The 19987-nt window shown below is 34.3% G+C and overlaps 1 protein-coding gene across 3 annotated transcripts in view; it reads right to left on the bottom strand.

The window, feature by feature from the left end:
- Znrf2 (zinc and ring finger 2) overlaps window positions 1-19987 on the bottom strand; it is a 90173-nt gene that overhangs the window by 24163 nt on the left and 46023 nt on the right. For all 3 annotated transcript variants that reach the window (XM_076835953.1, XM_076835946.1, XM_076835961.1), the window contains exon 2: window positions 18863-18958. In XM_076835953.1, coding sequence (XP_076692068.1) covers window positions 18863-18958 — 96 coding nt within the window. The remainder of the gene's footprint in view (window positions 1-18862; window positions 18959-19987) is intronic.

Below are 19987 nucleotides of genomic sequence, written 5' to 3'. Positions count from 1 at the left end.
AAAACAAACAAACAGAAATCCTAGAAATGCAGGAAACAATAAACCAACTTAAAAACTCAAATGAGAATACTACCAGCAGAGTAGAACACTTAGAAGATAGAACATCAGACAATGAAGACAAAGTATTTCAACTTGAAAAGAACATAGACAGCTCAGCGAGACTGTTAAGAAACCATGAGCAGAACATCCAAGAAATGTGGGATAACATAAAGAGACAAAACTTAAGAGTCATTGGGATACAGGAAGGTATAGAGGTCCAAACCAAAGGAATGAGCAATCTGTTCAACGAAATAATACAAGAAAACTTCCCAGACTTGAAGAATGAGACAGAATCCCAAATCCTAGAAGCCTACAGGACGCCGAATGTGCAAAATCATAAGCGATCCACACCTAGACACATTATAATGAAGATGCCCAACATACAGAATAAGGAGAGAATTTTAAAACTTCAAGAGAAAGGAAGCAGATTACATTTAGGGGTAAACCAATCAGGATAACAGCTGATCTTTCAACACAGACTCTGAAAGCTAGAAGATCCTGGAACAACATATTTCAAACGCTGAAAGAAAATGGGTTCCAACCAAGAATTGTGTATCCAGCAAAATTAAGCTTCAGGATGGAAGAGGAAATTAAAACCTTTCACGATAAACAAAAGTTAAAAGAAGTTGCAGCTAGAAAATCATCTCTTCAAAACATCCTCGGCAAAACATTACAGGAAGAGGAAATGGAAAATAACAATGAAAACCAACAGTGGAAGGTAGTACAGTAAAGGGAAAAATAATCAAAAAGAAAAAACAAACCATGTTGAGTAACATAAATAAATAAACAAATATGGCTGGAAGAACAAAAGCTATCTATGCTAAGCCTCAGGCTAGCATCATTCTGAACGGAGAAAAATTGAAGGCATTCCCTCTAAAATCTGGACAGGGATGCCCTCTCTCACCACTTCTGTTCACCATAGTTCTCGAAACACTGGCCAGAGCAATTAGACAGACGAAAGAAATTAAAGGCATAAAAATAGGAAGAGAAGAACTTAAATTATCACCATTTGCAGATGACATGATTCTACACCTAGCAGACCCAAAAGGTTCTACAAAGAAACTATTAGAGCTAATAAATGAATTCAGCAAAGTGGCAGGATATAAAATCAACACGCATAATTCAAAGGTATTCCTGTATATCAGCGAAAAACCCTCTGAAATGGAAATGAGGATAACCACTCCATTCACAATATCCTCAAAAAAAATAAAATACTTGGGAATCAACCTAACAAAAGAGGTGAAAGACTTATACAATGAAAACTACAGAACCCTAAAGAGAGAAATAGAAGATCTTAGAAGATGGAAAAATATACCCTGTTCATGGATAGGCAGAACCAACATCATCAAAATGGCGATGGCATTTCTTGTAGAAATAGATAAAGCAATCATGAAATTCATATGGAAAAATAAAACACCCAGAATAGCAAAAACAACTCTAAGCAGGAAGTGTGAATCAGGCGGTATAGCAATACCAGACTTCAAACTATACTACAGAGCAATAGTAACAAAAACAGCATGGTACTGGTACCAAAACAGGCGGGTGGACCAATGGTACAGAATAGAGGACACAGAAACCAATCCACAAAATTGCAACTATCTTATATTTGATAAAGAGGCTAAAAGCATTCAATGGAGGAAGGATAGCATCTTCAACAAATGGTGCTGGGAAAACTGGAAATCCATATGCAACAAAATGAAACTGAATCCGTTTCTCTCGCCATGCACCAAAGTTAACTAAGAATGGATCAAGGAGCTTGATATCAAATCAGAGACACGGTGTCTGATAGAAGAAAAAGTTGGCTACGATCTACATACTGTGGGGTCCGGCTCCAAATTCCTCAGTAGGACACCCACAGCACAAGAGTTAATAACTAGAATCAACAAAGGGGACTTACTCAAACTAAAAAGTTTTTTCTCAGCAAAAGAAACAATAAGAGAGGTAAATAGGGAGCCTACATCCTGGGAACAAATCTTTACTCCTCACACTTCAGATAGAGCCCTAATATCCAGAATATGCAAAGAACTCAAAAAATTAGACAATAAGATAACAAATAACCCAATCAACAAATGGGCCACGGACCTGAACAGACACTTCTCAGAGGAGGACATAAAATCAATCAACAAGTACATGAAAAAATGCTCACCATCTCTAGCAGTCAGAGAAATGCAAATCAAAATCACCCTAAGATACCATCTCACTCCAGTAAGATTGGCAGCCATTAGGAAGTCAAACAACAACAAGTGCTGGCGAGGATGTGGGGAAAAGGGTACTCTTGTACATTGCTGGTGGGACTGCAAATTGGTGCAGCCAATTTGGAAAGCAGTATGGAGATTTCTTGGAAAGCTCGGAAGGAACCACCATTTGACCCAGCTATTCCCCTTCTTGGTCTATTCCCTAAAGACCTAAAAAGAGCATACTACACGGACACTGCTACATCCATGTTCATAGCAGCACAATTCACAATAGCAAGACTGTGGAACCAACCTACATGCCCTTCAATAGACGAATGGATAAAAAAAATGTGGCATTTATACACAATGGAGTATTACTCTGCATTAAAAAAGGACAAAATCATAGAATTTGGAGGGAAATGGATGGCATTAGAGCAGATTATGCTAAGTGAAGCTAGCCAATCCCTAAAAAACAAATTGCAAATGTCTTCTTTGATATAAGGAGAGTAACTAAGAACAGAGTAGGGAGGAAAAGCATGAGAAGAAGATTAACATTAAACAGGGATGAGAGGTGGGAGGCAAAGGGAGAGAGAAGGGAAACTGCATGGAAATGGAAGGAGACCCTCTGGGTTATACAAAATTACATACAAGATGAAGTGAGTGGAAAGGGGGAAAAAAAAAAAACAAGCGGGAGAAATGAATTACAGTATATGGGGTAGAGAGAGAAGAGGGGAGGGGAGGGGAGGGAAGAGAAGGGGGGATAGTAGAGGATAGGAAAGGCAGCAGAATACAACAGACACTAGTATGGCAATATGTAAATCAGTGGATGTGTAACCGATGTGATTCTGCAATCCCTATAGGGGGTAAAAATGGGAGTTCATAACCCACTTGAATCAAAGTGTGAAATATGATATGTCAAGAACTATGTAATGTTTTGAATAACCAACAATAAAAATTAAAAAAAAAACTAACTTGGCAAGAACACAGTGATACTAGAACAAAACTAATCAGACTAATCAATGCAAGAGAAAAAGTCAAGAATAGATTTAAATACCTATAAGAATGTGACGCACAATAAGCAATCATAAACACAAACATACATGCATCCCTGATTAAGCAAGGCTATCAGGAATACATCCCATAGACATATTCACATAAACTCAAAAAAAAAAAAAACCACAAAGAGTAATTTAAAAGGCTAGTAATATTTTGGTGTATCCACCTATGAAATAAGGTAATTTTAAGGAAAAATATTTGTAAAAGTTTAAGACTAAGAGAGTCATGATTTTTTTTATTAGAAGTTGGCACCAGAATCGCTTAGGGAGTAAAAAAAAAAAAAAAAAAAAAAAAATTATGTCTGATGAAAAAACCTTCAAGGTTTAAAGTTATGTACAGCATGGTATTACTCTGTAAATGTGTGCTAGTAGTATTGGTTACCTTTGAAAAAAAGGGAAGTGAGGTACCAAGGTGAGAGAGAGATTTTTTCACTGGATATCCTTTTTATCTCTGCTTTGGTACAATACAAAAAGAAAGTTTATTTTAAAAAATGAAAGAGAGAACAAAGGTATCAGGCAAAAGCAAATAAAAGAAATAATTGCTGGAAGACAATTTTCCATGGGTCTCGCTCATTTTTCTGTGCATCTGTACTATCTTTTCAAGGATGTTTGTATGACAAATAGCCCTGGAAGGGAAAGTTACTATATCACATAGGGCAGACATGCCTAAAGTACCCAAAGTTGAGGGTTCCTCATTTGTAATGCAACTCTCTTAAGTGTGCAGATGTCACCTGGTCCTCTTCACATTGCCATGTGGAAATTAAAGTTTCAGAAACTGACATCAAAAAAGGCTAACATTCTTGCTGTTGTTAATGCAATGAGTAATGAAGTTCTTTGATTTTCAGTGGGAGTCTTATATCTTCTGCCAGAAGCCATGCAACTAACCTGTTAGCTTACAAGCTAGGGTAAACAGATCCTTTAGTTTCTATTAAACTTGAGTCAACATAACATTAGAGGGCTGCAGGTGTACAGCTCGGTGGTAGAGCACTTTTCTACACAGGAAGTGCAAGGCCTTGGTGATTCCCAGCACTGTAAAACAACTACCACTATCACTACCATTACTAAGACTACTACTATTAAATAAAGAAGCATACAGGACTAAAACCTGTACAGGGTATAAAAGATAGAACAAAAACGTTTCTATCAAAAAAGGATTAAGCCAAATATTGGTGCAAAGGGCATAGCTATGAAATATATAAAGCCAGAGAAAATTGTTGCAAGGCAAATAACACCAAATAATCACAATGGCGACACTTTGACAAATCTTTTCCTAAGTTTGTCAGAGTATGTGAACCAAAGGTCCACATTCTGTGTCCTTGCTTATCTGTAAGTAAGGTAATTATTATAGGTATTTAAATCTATTTTTTATTTTATTTTAAAAATATAAGCAAGGATATAAAATATTCCAATAATACAACCAAACTCAATTTATGCAATAGAAAACTATTTTTTCTATCTATAGGAAACTTATATGCACCTCTTTTTGGAGGGGAAGGAGTAACAAAGGATTGAACTCAGGGGGCACTTGACCACTGAGCCATATCACCAGCCCTATTTTGTATTTTAATTTGAGCCAAGGTCTCACTAAGTTGCTTAGTGACTTGCCATTGTTGAGGCTGGCTTTAAACTTGTGATCCTCTTGCCTCAGCCTCCTGAGCCCCTGGGATTACAGGCATGCGCCATTGCCCCCAGCAAATTATATGCTTTCTCTTATACTCACAATTTCCAGAAATCAGTGATGTACTTGGCCACAAAGACAACAATGACTTTCAAAAACAGAGAGGTACAGGCAGCTTTCTCTAGTATCAAAATCAAAAACACGCCCCAGTATATGTCTCCCTCCCCACCAAAATTTATCTTTGAAATTATAAAGCTTTTTTTTCTCTTTCTCCCTAAATCAAAAGGAGATTAAAAATTAAAAGGTTAAATTATCTAAAAATATAAGATAAATTAAAACGACAAGAAAAATATTTTATTCCTAAAATACTTTTATTAAATTTGAAAGACCAGAAAGAAATAAATGAAACTGCTTTAGTTAGGCCTTAGTACTAATAAACTTTAGCATTATTTACAAGCTTTAAAGTATCTTCTTTGAAAATACCAGTTAAATATTCTAGCTAGCCTAACATACAAAAATATAAAAATAGAAAGATACTTTAGAATGAAAAAAGTGATATAACCAAAGATATTTAAGAAATTAAAATGTTATGTGCAATGCAACTAATTAGAAAATTTGGAAAAGGATTATTTTTGAGTGAAATATGAATTTCCAAAATTGACTCAGGAAATAATAGAACGTGACTATATTAACGAAAGACTGTGAAAGGTCTACCTTTAAATGGATGATGGTTTTGTAGTTACTATTATTATCTGATAAGAGCAGAACTTCCTGAGTTATTCAAATTAATTCAAAACAAAGATGGAAGGTTTTCAAATTCATTTATTTTCATAACCTTTATCTATGCAATACCTTGGTAGCAACAATTAAAAAGAATAATACCCCATGATTGAAGAGTTGAAATCCACCAATATTAGAAATCAATACAATTCAACTAGAACTTTAGAAAAATCTGTCAACATTAACGTTAATTTTTTAAAAAAGCAATTAATAAAATGAAGGCATGTTTTATTTTGAAGAGCATAAAATTATACACATAATAAAAATAATTTATCAAAATTCGAAACAAGTATCCATTAAAGAGAGTTAATGACTAAACAAGAACAGGATTGGCATGCCAGATGGCAACTTATTATTCAACATTGTAGTTTCAAACTAATGCACTTATGGTGAAGAATCAAAACAGAGAGAGTAAAAGATAATTTAGGGACTGGATGTAGCTTAGTAATTAGAGGTAGAATGCTTACTTAGAATGCTTGAGACCCTGGTTTTGGTTACCAATAGCACCCAAAAAAAAGAATTATTTTTATCCCCAGTACTGAGGATTGAACCTCTACCACTGAAACAGGATTTCTTTAAGTTGCAGAAGCTAGCCTTGAACTTGTGATCTTCCTTCCTCAGCCTTCCATGTAGCTAGGTTTACAGGAAAGCACTACCGTGCTGCCTCTAGTTTTTTTATTTTTGACACCAGTGCATAAACACTCATTTGTAGATGACAGTTATACATTCAGAAAATCAAGGGCTCAACTTAAACCAATAGCTTTTCTTCATAACAGCAAAATCAATTTGAAGTTCAAATGGTAAAAACAACTGACATTCTCAATACTAAACAATGGAAATAAACAAGTTTAACATTAAAGACATAGGATCTCTATGAATCCAAACAAAGAGAGACACAAAACATGTTCTTTAATAGAAGACTAAACATCTAAAAATAGTCAAAAGCAAAAAGCAAAATACAGTGTATAGCTTTCTTAATGATTTAGTAAGGGGTAAAATCAGTTTCCAGTTTGGCCTTAATGAATAATAAAATACACTTTATTTTTACTCATGTGTACTCTCTATATAATGTAATTAACAAAATATACAAAATTAATGCTTTAATGCAAATTTCACTATAAGAACTCCACAATCTAAAAATGTAAGGAAATACATTTTCCCTCAAAAATCTAAGAGAAAATTATCTCTGTTGCTGAGCTTAACAACAGCAACTCTCATTCTCTTATTTTCATCTACTATTGCGATATGAATTATGTGGTTCAAATTATATATATGCCACACAGTGTTTTAGTGTGTCCTGGGAGCACTCAAAATCACAGAATATACATGGCATACTGTAAAATTTGGAGAGAAAATTATTTTATTTCATAACAAAGGAGAATGCTGCAATTGAAATTTTTTTTCTAAAGAAATGTATGATTTGCCTCTTAGAACTAAGTCTCCAGGTAAAGCTTTTGCTTTTCTGTCTCTATCCATCCATTCATCCATCCATTGTTTATCAGTATAGACTACATACATTTATTTTATACATTGGGTTATCATCCAATACAATGCTATATTAATTCTATTACTCAAACTGTTTTTAGCTTTTGACCACTGGGAGCTTTTCTGAGGTGCTACAGGTTCATCTTGATTTTCCCTATCTGTGTGCTCCTTAACAAAGAAAAAAAGAAAAGAAAATTTAGAAGTATATTTTAGTAATAGTTACATCAGGATTCCCTTAAAATGAGAGATGTCAATACCATATGTTAGCTGAAAAAAGTATTGCGAACAAGGAAAGAAAAGCCTTTTAACTTTAAGGATAATTAGGTCCTCAAAGTTAGGTTTAATTTTTCCTGATTTCTTCTAAAACTCAAAGCAAGTTTTCTGGAATGCTGGATTTAAAAAAAAAAAAAAAAACAACTCAACCCTATGAAGTGATAAAAAGGAAAGGAGAACCTGCCCCTTAAAAGGCAAAGTTTATATAGAGATCTATGAAATGAGACAAAGAGATCTATGAAATGAGACAAATTAAGAATCATTAAATAAAGATGTCATTCCTTCTCAAATGTTATTATGAAATCAGAAGTGGAATCTAAAATCTACTTCATGCTTTCAAGATCCATCAGAACTTACTCCTTTCTCACTAAACTACTTTTGTTGTAATGTCTCTTCAATGCTTTCTCTTTTTATATAAAGAATGAATCCAGAAAATATTTATCTATGTACAGTCAATTTTTTACAGCATTTTAATTTCTATACAGAATCAAAATGCCTCTATGAAACTGGGTGCGGGGGCACATGCTTGTCATCTCAGCGGCTTGGGACACTTAGACAGAATTTTGGGTTCAAAGCCAACCTCAGCAAAGGCAGGGTGGTAAGCAACTCAGTGAGACCCTGACTCAAAATGAACTAGAAAATAGGGCTGGGGATGTGGCTCAGTGGTCGAATGCCCAAGTCCAACCCCCTATACTCCCCAAAAAGAAAAACAAAAACAAAACAAATGCTTCTATAAAGATTTCTGCTAGAATTCCATTTCTCACTTGATTTTCAAAATAACCATGAAGATAGGCGCCATCCATATCCAGTACTATTTTTTAAATGTTTTTAGATGTTGATGGATCTTTATTTTATTCATTTATTTATATGTGGTGCTGAGAATTGAACCCAGTGCCTCAAACATGCTAGGGAGCAAAGAACTCTACTACTGATCCATGATCCCAGCCCTCTAGTATACTATTTTTCACAGGACAGAAATCCAAGATCAAGATCACATAGCTATTAAGTGACAGAATCGGGCTCTGAACTCAGAAAGTTGAATTCAAAGTCTGTACTTTTACAAAGTACCACTATACTTCATAACATTTAAAACACAAACTGGTGCTATATGTTTACAGAAGGGCAGTGAAACTGAATTTAATGCCATATAAACTGGGCCTAATATTCAGGAGGCTGAATGAGACTTAAAAACAATTTTGATAATATCTCTTATATGACCATTTCTGATTCACTAGCTTTAAAAAAGAGCTACTAAATTTCAAATTACTCCACAAAACAAGAAGCCATTTTAGAAATGTTAACATAAATAGAAAGAGTTACAACATTATTATTTTGGGCTACTTTCAACATATTTGAAGATGTTGAACAAGGAAACTAAGACTCAATACTAATAAAATTTATATCAGTCACTGACTGTACAAGGGATTACTAGGAAAACAATGAAACACACGAAAGAGGGGGAAAAGTATATAAAATAGGCAGTCTCTTTTTGTTTGGAATTTGCTTTATGGTGTCTCTAGCTATGGATTTATTTTTATTTATGGCAGTCCAGATCATTTGCACTTTATTCTCCTTTAATCTTCCTGTTATTTATTCTCCATTGTATATATTTAGATATTTGTTATCTATATGTAATACATATATTTATATTGTTTGTATATTTGTTTCATATATTTATATGCTCATTTCATAATATTATTTATATTTACCTATATATAAATATAATGGAGACTGTAAAATTTTACTGGTATCTCATGTGGGTTTTACTTTTGCCTCTTCAAATTCTTTTAGAATATCACCTATTCTCTTCTATAAAACAGAATTAAGAATATAATACTTTCTACTGACTTTCTTTTTTTTTTTTTCATGGATCTATATTCCTTTATTTCCATACACAGAGAGAGCAAATATTTGCTTTCTATGTACTTTTTTTTTCCCTTTTCTATTTTATTTTTTATTGGTTATTCAAAACATTACAAAGATTTCAGAATCACATCGGTTACACATCCACATTTTTACATAATACCATATTAGTAACTGTTGTATTCTGCTACCTTTCCTATCCTCTACTATCCCCCCTCCCCTCCCCTCCCATCTTCTCTCTCTACCCCATCTACTGTAATTCATTTCTCTCCTTATTTTTTTCTCATTCCCCTCACAAACTCTTATATGTAATTTTGTATAACAATGAGGGTCTCCTTCCATTTCCAAGCAATTTCCCTTTTCTCTCCCTTTCCCTCCCACTTCATGACTCTGCTTAATGTTAATCTTTTCCTCCTGCTCTTCCTCCCTGCTCTGTTCTTGGTTGCTCTCATTATATCAAAGAAGACATTTGGCATTTGTTTTTTAGGGATTGGCTAGCTTCACTTAGCATAATCTGCTCTAGTGCCATCCATTTCCCTGCAAATTCCATGATTTTGTCATTTCTTAGTGCTGCGTAGTACTCCATTGTGTATAAATGCCACATTTTTTTTATCCATTCATCTATTGAGGGGCATCGGGGTTGGTTCCACAGTCTAGCTATTGTGAATTGTGCTGCTATGAACATCGATGTGGCAGTATCCCTGTAGTACGCTCTTTTGAGGTCTTCAGGTCTACTGACTTTCATTTCACTCCAGACAACAATCAATATGTGGCATAAAAAACAGCTCATTACTTCAGTGCTGTTTTATCATGTAATGCTTATAAAGTCACATAAAACTACAAGTAGGGATCCACATTTAATTTAACTCAACTGTTGAGAGCCACAGCCCAAGGGGCCCCAGCAAACTTCCAGCTGATTGGCTCACCATGGCCCCAGCAAACTTCCAGCTTCCAGCTGATTGGCTCCTCTGCGGTGATGCTCACTGGGCTATTTCCCCGCCCTTTCAGACCACAGAGCTGCTCATTGGGGGACTCTTTTGGCTCTGCCCACGTGACCCAGCCAATCGGCTCAAGAGCGGGAGGAGTGGGGGGTTGAGAGTCTCATCCAGTGGTGGCAGTTGGGCTCTGAGGGAATTCCAAAAGAGCTCCTGTGGTGCGGTGCCCTGTGTGTTCTAAAAATAAAGTTCATTTCTGCTTGATAAGTGACTACTGAATTGTGCCCAGCCAGATTGCGGCACTCAACCATGGAATGAATAACCCTGAATGTTAATGGCCTAAACTCACCAATGAAAAGACGAAAAGACACAGACTAACAGACTGGATTGAAAAAAAAAAAAAAAAAAAAAAGACCCAACAATATGCTGCTTCCAAGAGATACATACATCTCATAGAAAAAGACATCCACAGACTGAAGGTGAAGGGTTGGGAAAAATCATACCACTCACATGGACTGCGGAAGCAAGCAGGGACTTCCATCCTCATATCAAATAAAGTAGACTTCAAGCTAAAGTTAATCAAAAGGGATAAAGAAGGACACTACATACTGCTCAAAGGAACCATACACCAAGGAGACTTAACAATTACAAATATATATGCCCCAAACAATGGAGCATTTACCTTCATCAAACTCTTCTCAAGTTCAAGGGTCAAATAGACCACAACACAATAATTTTGGGTGACTTTAACACACTTCTTTCACCTCTGGATAGATCTTCCAAACAAAAGCTAAACAAAGAAACTATAGAACTCAATAATACAATCTTAGACTTAACTGACATTTATAGAATATTTCATCCTTCAACGAGTGAATACAATTTCTTCTCAGCACATGAATCCTTCTCTAAAACAGACCATATATTATGCCGCAAAGCAACTCTTGGCAAATATAAAAAAGTAGAGATACTACCCTGCATTCTATCAAATCATAATGGAATGAAACTAGAAATCAATAATAAAATAAGAAATAAAAGCTACTCCAACACCTGGAGACTAAATAATTGCTACTGAATGAACAACGGGTTGCAGAGGATATCAAGGAGGAGATTAAAAATTTTTAGAGGTGAATGAGAACACAGATACAACAATTTTGAAATTTCTGGGACACTATGAAGGCAGTTCTAAGAGGAAAGTTCATTGCATGGAGTTCATTCCTTAAAAGTCAACAAATAAATGACTTAACATTATATTTCAAAGCCCTAGAAAAGGAACAAATCTACATCAAAGGCAGTAAAGATAGTACATAATTAAAATCAGAGCTGAAATCAATGAAATTGAAGCAAAAGAAACAATTAAAAAAATTAACAGAACAAAAAGTTGGTTTTTTGAAAAAATAAATAAAATTAACAAACCCTTAGCCATGCTAATGAAGAGAAGGAAAGAGAAAACTCAAATAACATACATGATGAAAAAGGAAATGCCACACAACAGACACTACAGAAATACAGAAGATAATTAGAAATTATTTTGAAAACCTGTACTCCAATAAAATAGAATATATCAAAGGCATCAACAAATTTCTAAAGTCATATGATTTGCCCAAATTGAATCAGGATGATATACACAATTAAAACAGATCAATTTCAAGTGACGAAATAAAAGACTCCATCAGAAGCCTACCAACCAAGAAAAGTCCAGGACCAGATGGATACACAGCCAAGTTCTACAAGACTTTTAAAGAAGAACTAATACCAATACTCTCCAATTTATTTCGGGAAACAGAAAAAGAGGCAGCACTTCCAAACTCATTCTATGAGGCCAATATCACTCTGATTCCAAAAACCAGACAAAGACACCTCAAAAAAAAGGAAACTTCAAACCAATATTTCAATAAAATTTGGCAAATCAAAACAAAAACATATCAAAAAGATAGTACACCACAATCAAGTGGGATTCATTCCAGGGATGTACTCAACATATGTAAATCAATAAATGTAATTCATCAATAGACTTAAAGAAAAGAACTATATGATCATCTCAACAGATGCAGAAAAAGCATTCAACAAAATACAGCACCCCTTCATGTTCAAACACTAGAAAAACAGGAACATATCTCAACATCGAAAAAGCTGTCTATGCTAAGCCCCAGGCCACCATCATTCTAAATGGAGGAAAAACTGAAAGCATTCCCTCTAAAAACTGGTACAAGACAGGGATGCCCTCTTTCACCACTGCTATTTAACATAGTCCTTGAAACACTGGCCAGAACAATTAGATAGACAAAAGAAATTAAAGAGATATGGATAGGTAAAGAAGAACCCAAATTAGCACTATTTGCTGACAATATGATTCTATACCTATACCCAAAAAAATTCCACCAGAAAACCTCTAGAACTAGTAAATGAATCCAGCAAAGTAGCAGGATACAAAATCAACACCCATAAATAAAAGGCATTTCTGTATATCAGTGACAAACTTCAGAAGGAAAATGAGGAAAACTACCCCATTTACAATAGCATAAAAAAAAAAAAAAAACAACTTGGGAATCAACAAAAGAAGTGAAAGACCTCTACAATGAAAATTACAGAATGCTAAAGAAAGAAATTAAAGAAGACCTTAGAAGATGGAAAGATCTACTTTGTTCTGGATAGGAAGAATTAATATTATTAAAATGACCATACTATCAAAAGCACTATACAGATTTAATGCAATTCTAATCAAAATCCTAATGACATCCCTCATAGAAACAGAAAAAGCAGTCATGAAATTCATCTGGAAAAAAAGAGACCCAAAACAGCTAAAGCAATCCTTAGCAAGAAGAGTGAAGCAGATAGCATTGCTATATCAGACCTTAAACTATACTATTGAGTGATAGCAACAAAAACAGCATGGTATTAGCACCAAAATAGACTTGTAGACCAATGGTACAGAATAGAGGACACAGAGAATAACTCACATAAATACCATTATCTTATATTGACACAAAAGTGCCAAAAACGTACATTGGAGAAAAGATAGTTTATTCTCAGCAAAAGAAACAATCAGTGAGGTGAAGAAAGAGCCTACTAATTGGGAACAAATTCAGGCAGTACTGTATCACATACACATCAGATAGGGCACTAATCTCTAGAATATATAAAGAACTCAAAAATCTTAACATCAAAAAAACAAATAACCCAATCAATAAATGGGCCAAAGAACTGAACAGACACTTCTCAGAAATTATATACAATCAATCAACAAATATATAAAAAAAGTTCAATCTCTCTAACAATTAGAGAAATGGAAATAAAAACCACTCTAAGATTTCATCTCACTCCAGTCAGAATGGCAGCTATTATGAATACAAACAACAATAAGTGTTGGCGAGGCTGTGGGGGAAAAGGCACACTCATACATTGCTGGTGGGACTGAAAATTGGTGCAGCCAATATGGAAAGCAGTATGGAGATTCCTTGGAAAACTGAGAATGGAACCACCATTTGATCCAGCTATCCCATTCCTCGCCTATACCCAAAGGATTTAAAAATAGCATACTACAGGGACACAGCCACATCAATGTTTATAGCAGCACAATTCACGATAGCTAAACTGTGGAACTGACCTAGATGCCCTTCAATAGACGAATGGATAAAGAAAATATGGCATATATACACAATGGAATATTATTCAGCATTAAGAGAAAAATATGGTATATATACACAATGGAATATTATTCGGTATTAAGAGAAAAATATGGTATATATACATAATGGAATATTATTCAGCATTAAGAGAATAACATCATGGCATTTGCAGGAAAATGGATGGAGCTGGAGAATACAGCGTTAAGTGAAATTTAGCCAATCCCAAAAAACCAAAATGCTGAATGATTTCTCTGATTTAAGGATGCTGATTCATAATATGCTGCATGGAGGGGGAGGAATGGGAAGATTAAATGAATTCTAGATAGGGAAAAAGGGGAGGGAGGGGAAAGGAGGGGGCATAGGGGAAGGAAAGAGGGTGGAATGCAATGGTCATCATTACCCAAAGTTCATGTATGTGACTCTACTTTGTGTACAACCAGAGATATGAAAAATAGTGCTCTATATGTGTAATATGAATTGTATTACATTCTGTTGTCATATATAACAAATTAAAATTTTTTAAAAATTTTAAAAATAAGAGATGACCAATGAAAATAAATGAAGAAATGTCAACTCATAGAACCGAACCCTTCCTTAAAAGGCAAGGTTCACACATGCTCAGGCAATAACTCCTTCTTTAAAATTCTGCTTGGTGATTGTTAAGGGAGTTTTTGCTTGTTTGCTGTTTTGTGGCACTGAAGATTGATCCCAGAATCCTACACATGCTAATACGCAAGAGTTCTACCAGGAAAAGTTATACCCCAGCCCGTTTTTTAACTTCAATTGTAAAAGACATGCCAATTTAAGAAAACATACTGAACTCAGAACAATTAAAATGTGCGTTTGGGTAAGAAATCTTTAAACCAATAAAATGTCCTACATAAGGCAGAAAGCAAGCTTATAACTTACAATAATAATCTTAACTGCTTAGAAGGCTGGATTGTAACTACAAAAGGAAGAAATATAGTTTTTTGTGTAAACGTGCATATGAGAATCCAGATCATCAGAAAGCTGTACATGTGCACTGGAATTACAATACTGCCTGAATCATATTTACAATGGTTGGGGCACTTGATAAGATAAAGTCTTTCACAGATGGCGCAGAAAATGGGGTCCCATTTCTTTACTTTCACAGCAGAACAAGTTTCCTTTCAATTTCAACCTACTTTCTGATGATTTTAAATAGCTCTGCTATGATTCACTAAGTTTGTAATTTAACTCTCGGGAGACAAAACTTTTTTTCAAGTTGCACCTCCTCCAGGTGTACATGGCACATGTATACAAATAAAACAAAGATTTCTTATATATAACCTTACTGCATTTAATGACAGATTTCTAAAGTAAAAATTGAACTTATGATGACATAAAATATACCATGATCCATGAAGTCTGAAGATCAATAAAATCAGGACTAAGAATCTGCTAATATTTAATTCATTTTTTGATTTGTTTTGAATTATTTTTGAAGATGTTGAACAAGGAAATCAAGATTCAATCAATACTCATAGTATTTATATCAGTCACTGAGTATAAAAGAAATTACTAGGTCCATAAATAAAACAATGAAACACATGAAAGAGGGAGAAAAGTAAATAAAAATAGGCAGCATCTGACTTGATATAAGGGCAATCTAATGTTGATGTTCACTGAGGCATTTACACATTTTTTCCATCCTACCAAAATACCACTTCCAGTAAGTAACGTTACCCAATCGTTCAGGATCCTTTCCTGCCACAATTGCCCTGGGCCTCCTACCTGAAGCTCTGCTGAGCCAGCTTCCTAAGCCCTGACAATTTCCACTTAGCTACCCAATTTTCTTCTTTGGGTACTAGGATCTGGGTGTTCACAAACATACTATGAATTCTTTTTTTTTTTAGTTGTAGACAACACATACATTTATTTGTTTATTTTTTATTTTTGTATGGTGTTGGGGATCGAACACAGTGCCTCACACGTACTAGGCAAGCACTCTACCACTGAGCCTCAACCTGGCCCAACATACTGTACATTTTAAATAAGAAAGTTGTTGTGGGCTAATCTGAAAATCAAAATAATATTTAAATAATCAATTTAAATTTAATTGATTTTAATTATCAATTTAAAGTGAGAATGCATTTTTAAAACTCCAAATTACCAACTCTTTCTATTCAGAAATGTGTCTATAAACACATCCAGATTGAAACCAGCCCAACTACTCTCCTTATTGTGAATGTTTATAGACATTTAAATTAATACCCAATTCACAAATAAATTTCAAAATGTCAGGTCTAGCTACTTCAGGAAAGGCTATAGAAAGATATAAGTTAATAGCAGTATGCTGAAAAAAATTTCTTTTTTGAGAATTAATATAATTTAGAAGTCCAATCAATCTGACTGGGAATCAACATTTAGGAATTCAAATATGAAACTTTAAGCTTAGAGTCCAGGTGACTAAAAAGATTCAGCTTCAGAGATTCTTCGACTCACCTTGCTCTAAATTTCATAATACTAGATACCTTGCTTAGACATTAAAGAGGCTAGTTTTCATACAGATTCAGCACTGCTCTAAATGGCAGTCTAGGAGATCTGCCCTTAAAACAAAGTTTCCCCATAGCACAGAGGCATTTTACTAATCTGCCACCTTTCTATGACCCTCCAAATCAGTCCAGTAAAAGCTTCTTTTCTCTTCCATTACTCATACAAAGCCATCATCCAAGGGTTAGTTTTAAAACTTCAAAAACTACATATAAATTTTACGGAACAAGCGAATGTTTATATAGTTTAATATTAATAAAAATTTTTAAAGATTCAAGCCTCACTACATTAAGAATGGCTGAAACTTCATTAATGCTTTCTCATGTTGGTTAGTAATTTTAGATTTTGGAAAACTACTAAATTCTTAAAACTTTAACCTTTGGTTTACAGTATCCCCAAGCAGAAAGTTACATATGGGTTCTTTGAGACACCAATCTAGCAGAAAATTTAATGACTTGAACACAGAAAATTTGAAAATTAAAAAACTGTTAAATACCAACACCTAAGAAGACTGTATTCTAGATTTACAGAAAGAAAGTGTGCAAATACTTTATTGTACTTTTTCGATTCAAGGCTTAAACTTTAAGTATGTTTAAGTATGTTTATTGATTGACTACTGTACTGAGTACTGAACCCCAAGCTGACCTCAGGCATACTAGGTAAATGCTCTACCATTAAGCTACACCCTCAACCCAGACACTTGTAGTAAACTTAATTATGGAGTGTAATGAAAGGATAATGGAGCAAGTATTGGAAACAAGCCCATTTTTAGTCTCAAACTATGAGTTTGAGTATTTTTTTCTTAAGAAACAGAATTTTAACTAATTATGCAAAATAGCCAATTCAATTTCATAATGTAAGAAGGTAAGGATATTACCAATAGGAACATTTACTATACAAAATAACTGTAAAAGTCATTTTCATTGGCAAATGAATGGGAAAGAGTATTCTACTGTCACCACTATAATAGTGTGGCTGGAACACTAACTTGGAGGTATGGCAGGTACCGATTCCTAAACAGTCTGCAAACACCAATCCAAAGTAATACGTTCATTTCAATGTTAAATTCTACCTTTCCCAAGATTTCAGTTACCTCAGAAATCTCCTGATTAGCAAACTGCTTGTACACTTACTATGTTTTTCATGTAATACCTTTAAATAACCAATAAATTTTAGCTCAGAGAAATCAGTGACTATTAAACTATAAGCTCCACCCCTAATTTATTCATTGTTACAGTCCTACTTCCTAACACATACCTTATACATAATAGATGCTCAAAAGATACTTGTAGCATCCAGTCCAGCTTTCAACTGGCTTCATGCTGATTAATATTCTATTGACTTATTTGAAACCAAATTTTAATCCAAAATTTTTCTTCTGAATTTTTCGGTTTATAAAATTTTGAGGGGAAGAACTTTCACTTTTCTCTTAGTCAATTTATTATGAAAAAAGTACTTGATTTTTTTCCCAACGTTTATTCCAAAGTATGCCAAGACTATACGTAAGATCTCTCCTAGATACTAAATAAATAGCTAGGGATTTTGGTCCAGAAAGAATAGCACAGTCTAAAGCACCAGACCTAAGTGCCAGCTACCCTCAGGACTCACAGAATAGAAATGTTTTGGGGACAAAGACAGAAACAGATGTAAAATGCATGGCATAAGTGGAGTTCATCTCTATTTCATTCCTTTTTTCCTTCCATTTAGCCATCTATTTTACTATACTTACAAACTTATATTCTGTATTCCTAAATATGTATCCTTTGTTTATTATATACTTTAAATAATAAGAAAAAAGCTGCAATTTCATCCATGCATGCTTACTGTAGAAAATGGTCATTTCGAACACTACTTATTACCTAGGCTTGACCTGAAATATTTTATTTCAGTGTAGAAGTTCCCAAAAGAATTTTCTGGAGTAAGGAAACTAAGGGAGTCTTTGAGATTCTTTTTAGTTTTAGAAGGTAAAAAACGATTTTTATAGTAACACAAAACCATCATTTGCCTTTTTCATTCCCATTGTCTCTGTAACAATGGAAGTATCCAGAAGACACTTGAAGTGCCATATCACAACAAACTGAATGCAGAAAAGATATTGAGAATTCTTTGTTATCAAGCCAGACATCACAGTTTGCAAAAATGTAAGATGTAAATGTCACTCTAGTCATTAAGTATTTTTTGTCTTAGAAAATTTACCTTTATTCACTTAAAAATTATGTCAACATAATTACATTTAATGCTTGAATTAAGTAAGAAAATGTTAATTCTGTTAATTCCTAATATGCCAAACATTGACAGATATAACCTAGTAAACAAAAGCTCTCTAAAATTCTCAGTAATTTTTTGAGAGTGAGAAGGGTCCCTGAGAACAGCACTTCAGAATGACTAATGGTCTAGCACAGGGCACAAGGGCCTTCCTACCATCTAAATTTTACTGAAAACACGAAATTTATAAAATGTAAGGTAATTCTATTTAAAATTATTAAGACAGTGGACTTACCATTATAGGTTATTCTTGGCTTTGTTAAACACATCACAAGGTGCAAATCCATTTCATCAGAGGGTACAAATTTTGAGCATACAGGGCACTTAAATCCTAAAAAATAAAAGAAACCCAAGTCACTTGACTATTCTTAATAATCCAACTATGATTTTTAAAAAGCATCTCAAACTTCAATATCACACAATAATGCATTATAGTACTTGTGTACAATTTAGTGAGAAAAGTTTGTGACCATATTTAAATTAGTTTATTAAAATCATCCTATCATTAAAAAAAAGAAACAGGTTCAAATGAGAATTCTCACTCTTCCTAATGTTCTGGTCCAGTAATTCTCATGTTTCTAATTTCTTGCATTAATCTATCAACACATATAATTTCATTTTATAGTAGCTTTCTAATACAATCATCTTAGTGAAAATTACCTTTCCCAACCTGAAAAAGTACACAGAGTCACAAGTTTTTACAGTCTCACAGGACCTTAGAAACTACTCAATAATTTTAGAACTTATAAGGAAGAATGTAAAGGCTTTCAGAACAGCAAAAACAGCCTACAATCTAAGACTCCTCTCATTGACATCTACATTAGTAGTTGCTATGGTTTGGTTAGAATATACATAAGTCCCCCAAGATCTCCTGTGTTGGAAGTTTCATCCCCATGTGGTAAAGAGGGGATGGGACCCTAAAAAAGTGGGGCCTTGTGGGAGGTCTTTAGATCACTGGTGGCATGCCCTCAGAAGGGATTAAAGTAGTTCTAATGGAATTCTAGGGTTATACAAGTCTAAGCCTAACCTCTTACTGGCTCTCTAGCTTCCTCCTGTCTGATGATGTGATCCCTCCTGCCACTGTGAGGCCTTCACCAGAGCCACACTAATACCAGCCAGTACCATGCCCTTGACCTCCACAACCATAGGCTAAAGAAACCTCTTTTCTAAAGTTACCAGACCCATATTTATAAAAATATGTCAAAATATACTCATGTACATCTAAAAATAACAAATAACATGAAGAATAAATAAAGTTACTCAGCCTTGGGTATTTCATTATAATAACAAAAAAAAAACAGTAAAATTGATCTTTTCACCATACTATTACTAAAGTCATAACACAAGTAACAACAGCATC

Source organism: Callospermophilus lateralis, chromosome 1 (assembly GCF_048772815.1).
Source record: "Callospermophilus lateralis isolate mCalLat2 chromosome 1, mCalLat2.hap1, whole genome shotgun sequence".
NCBI lineage: Eukaryota > Metazoa > Chordata > Mammalia > Rodentia > Sciuridae > Callospermophilus > Callospermophilus lateralis.
Note: the sequence above shows the minus strand (reverse complement) of the source record. Positions and strands in the feature narration are given on the sequence as shown.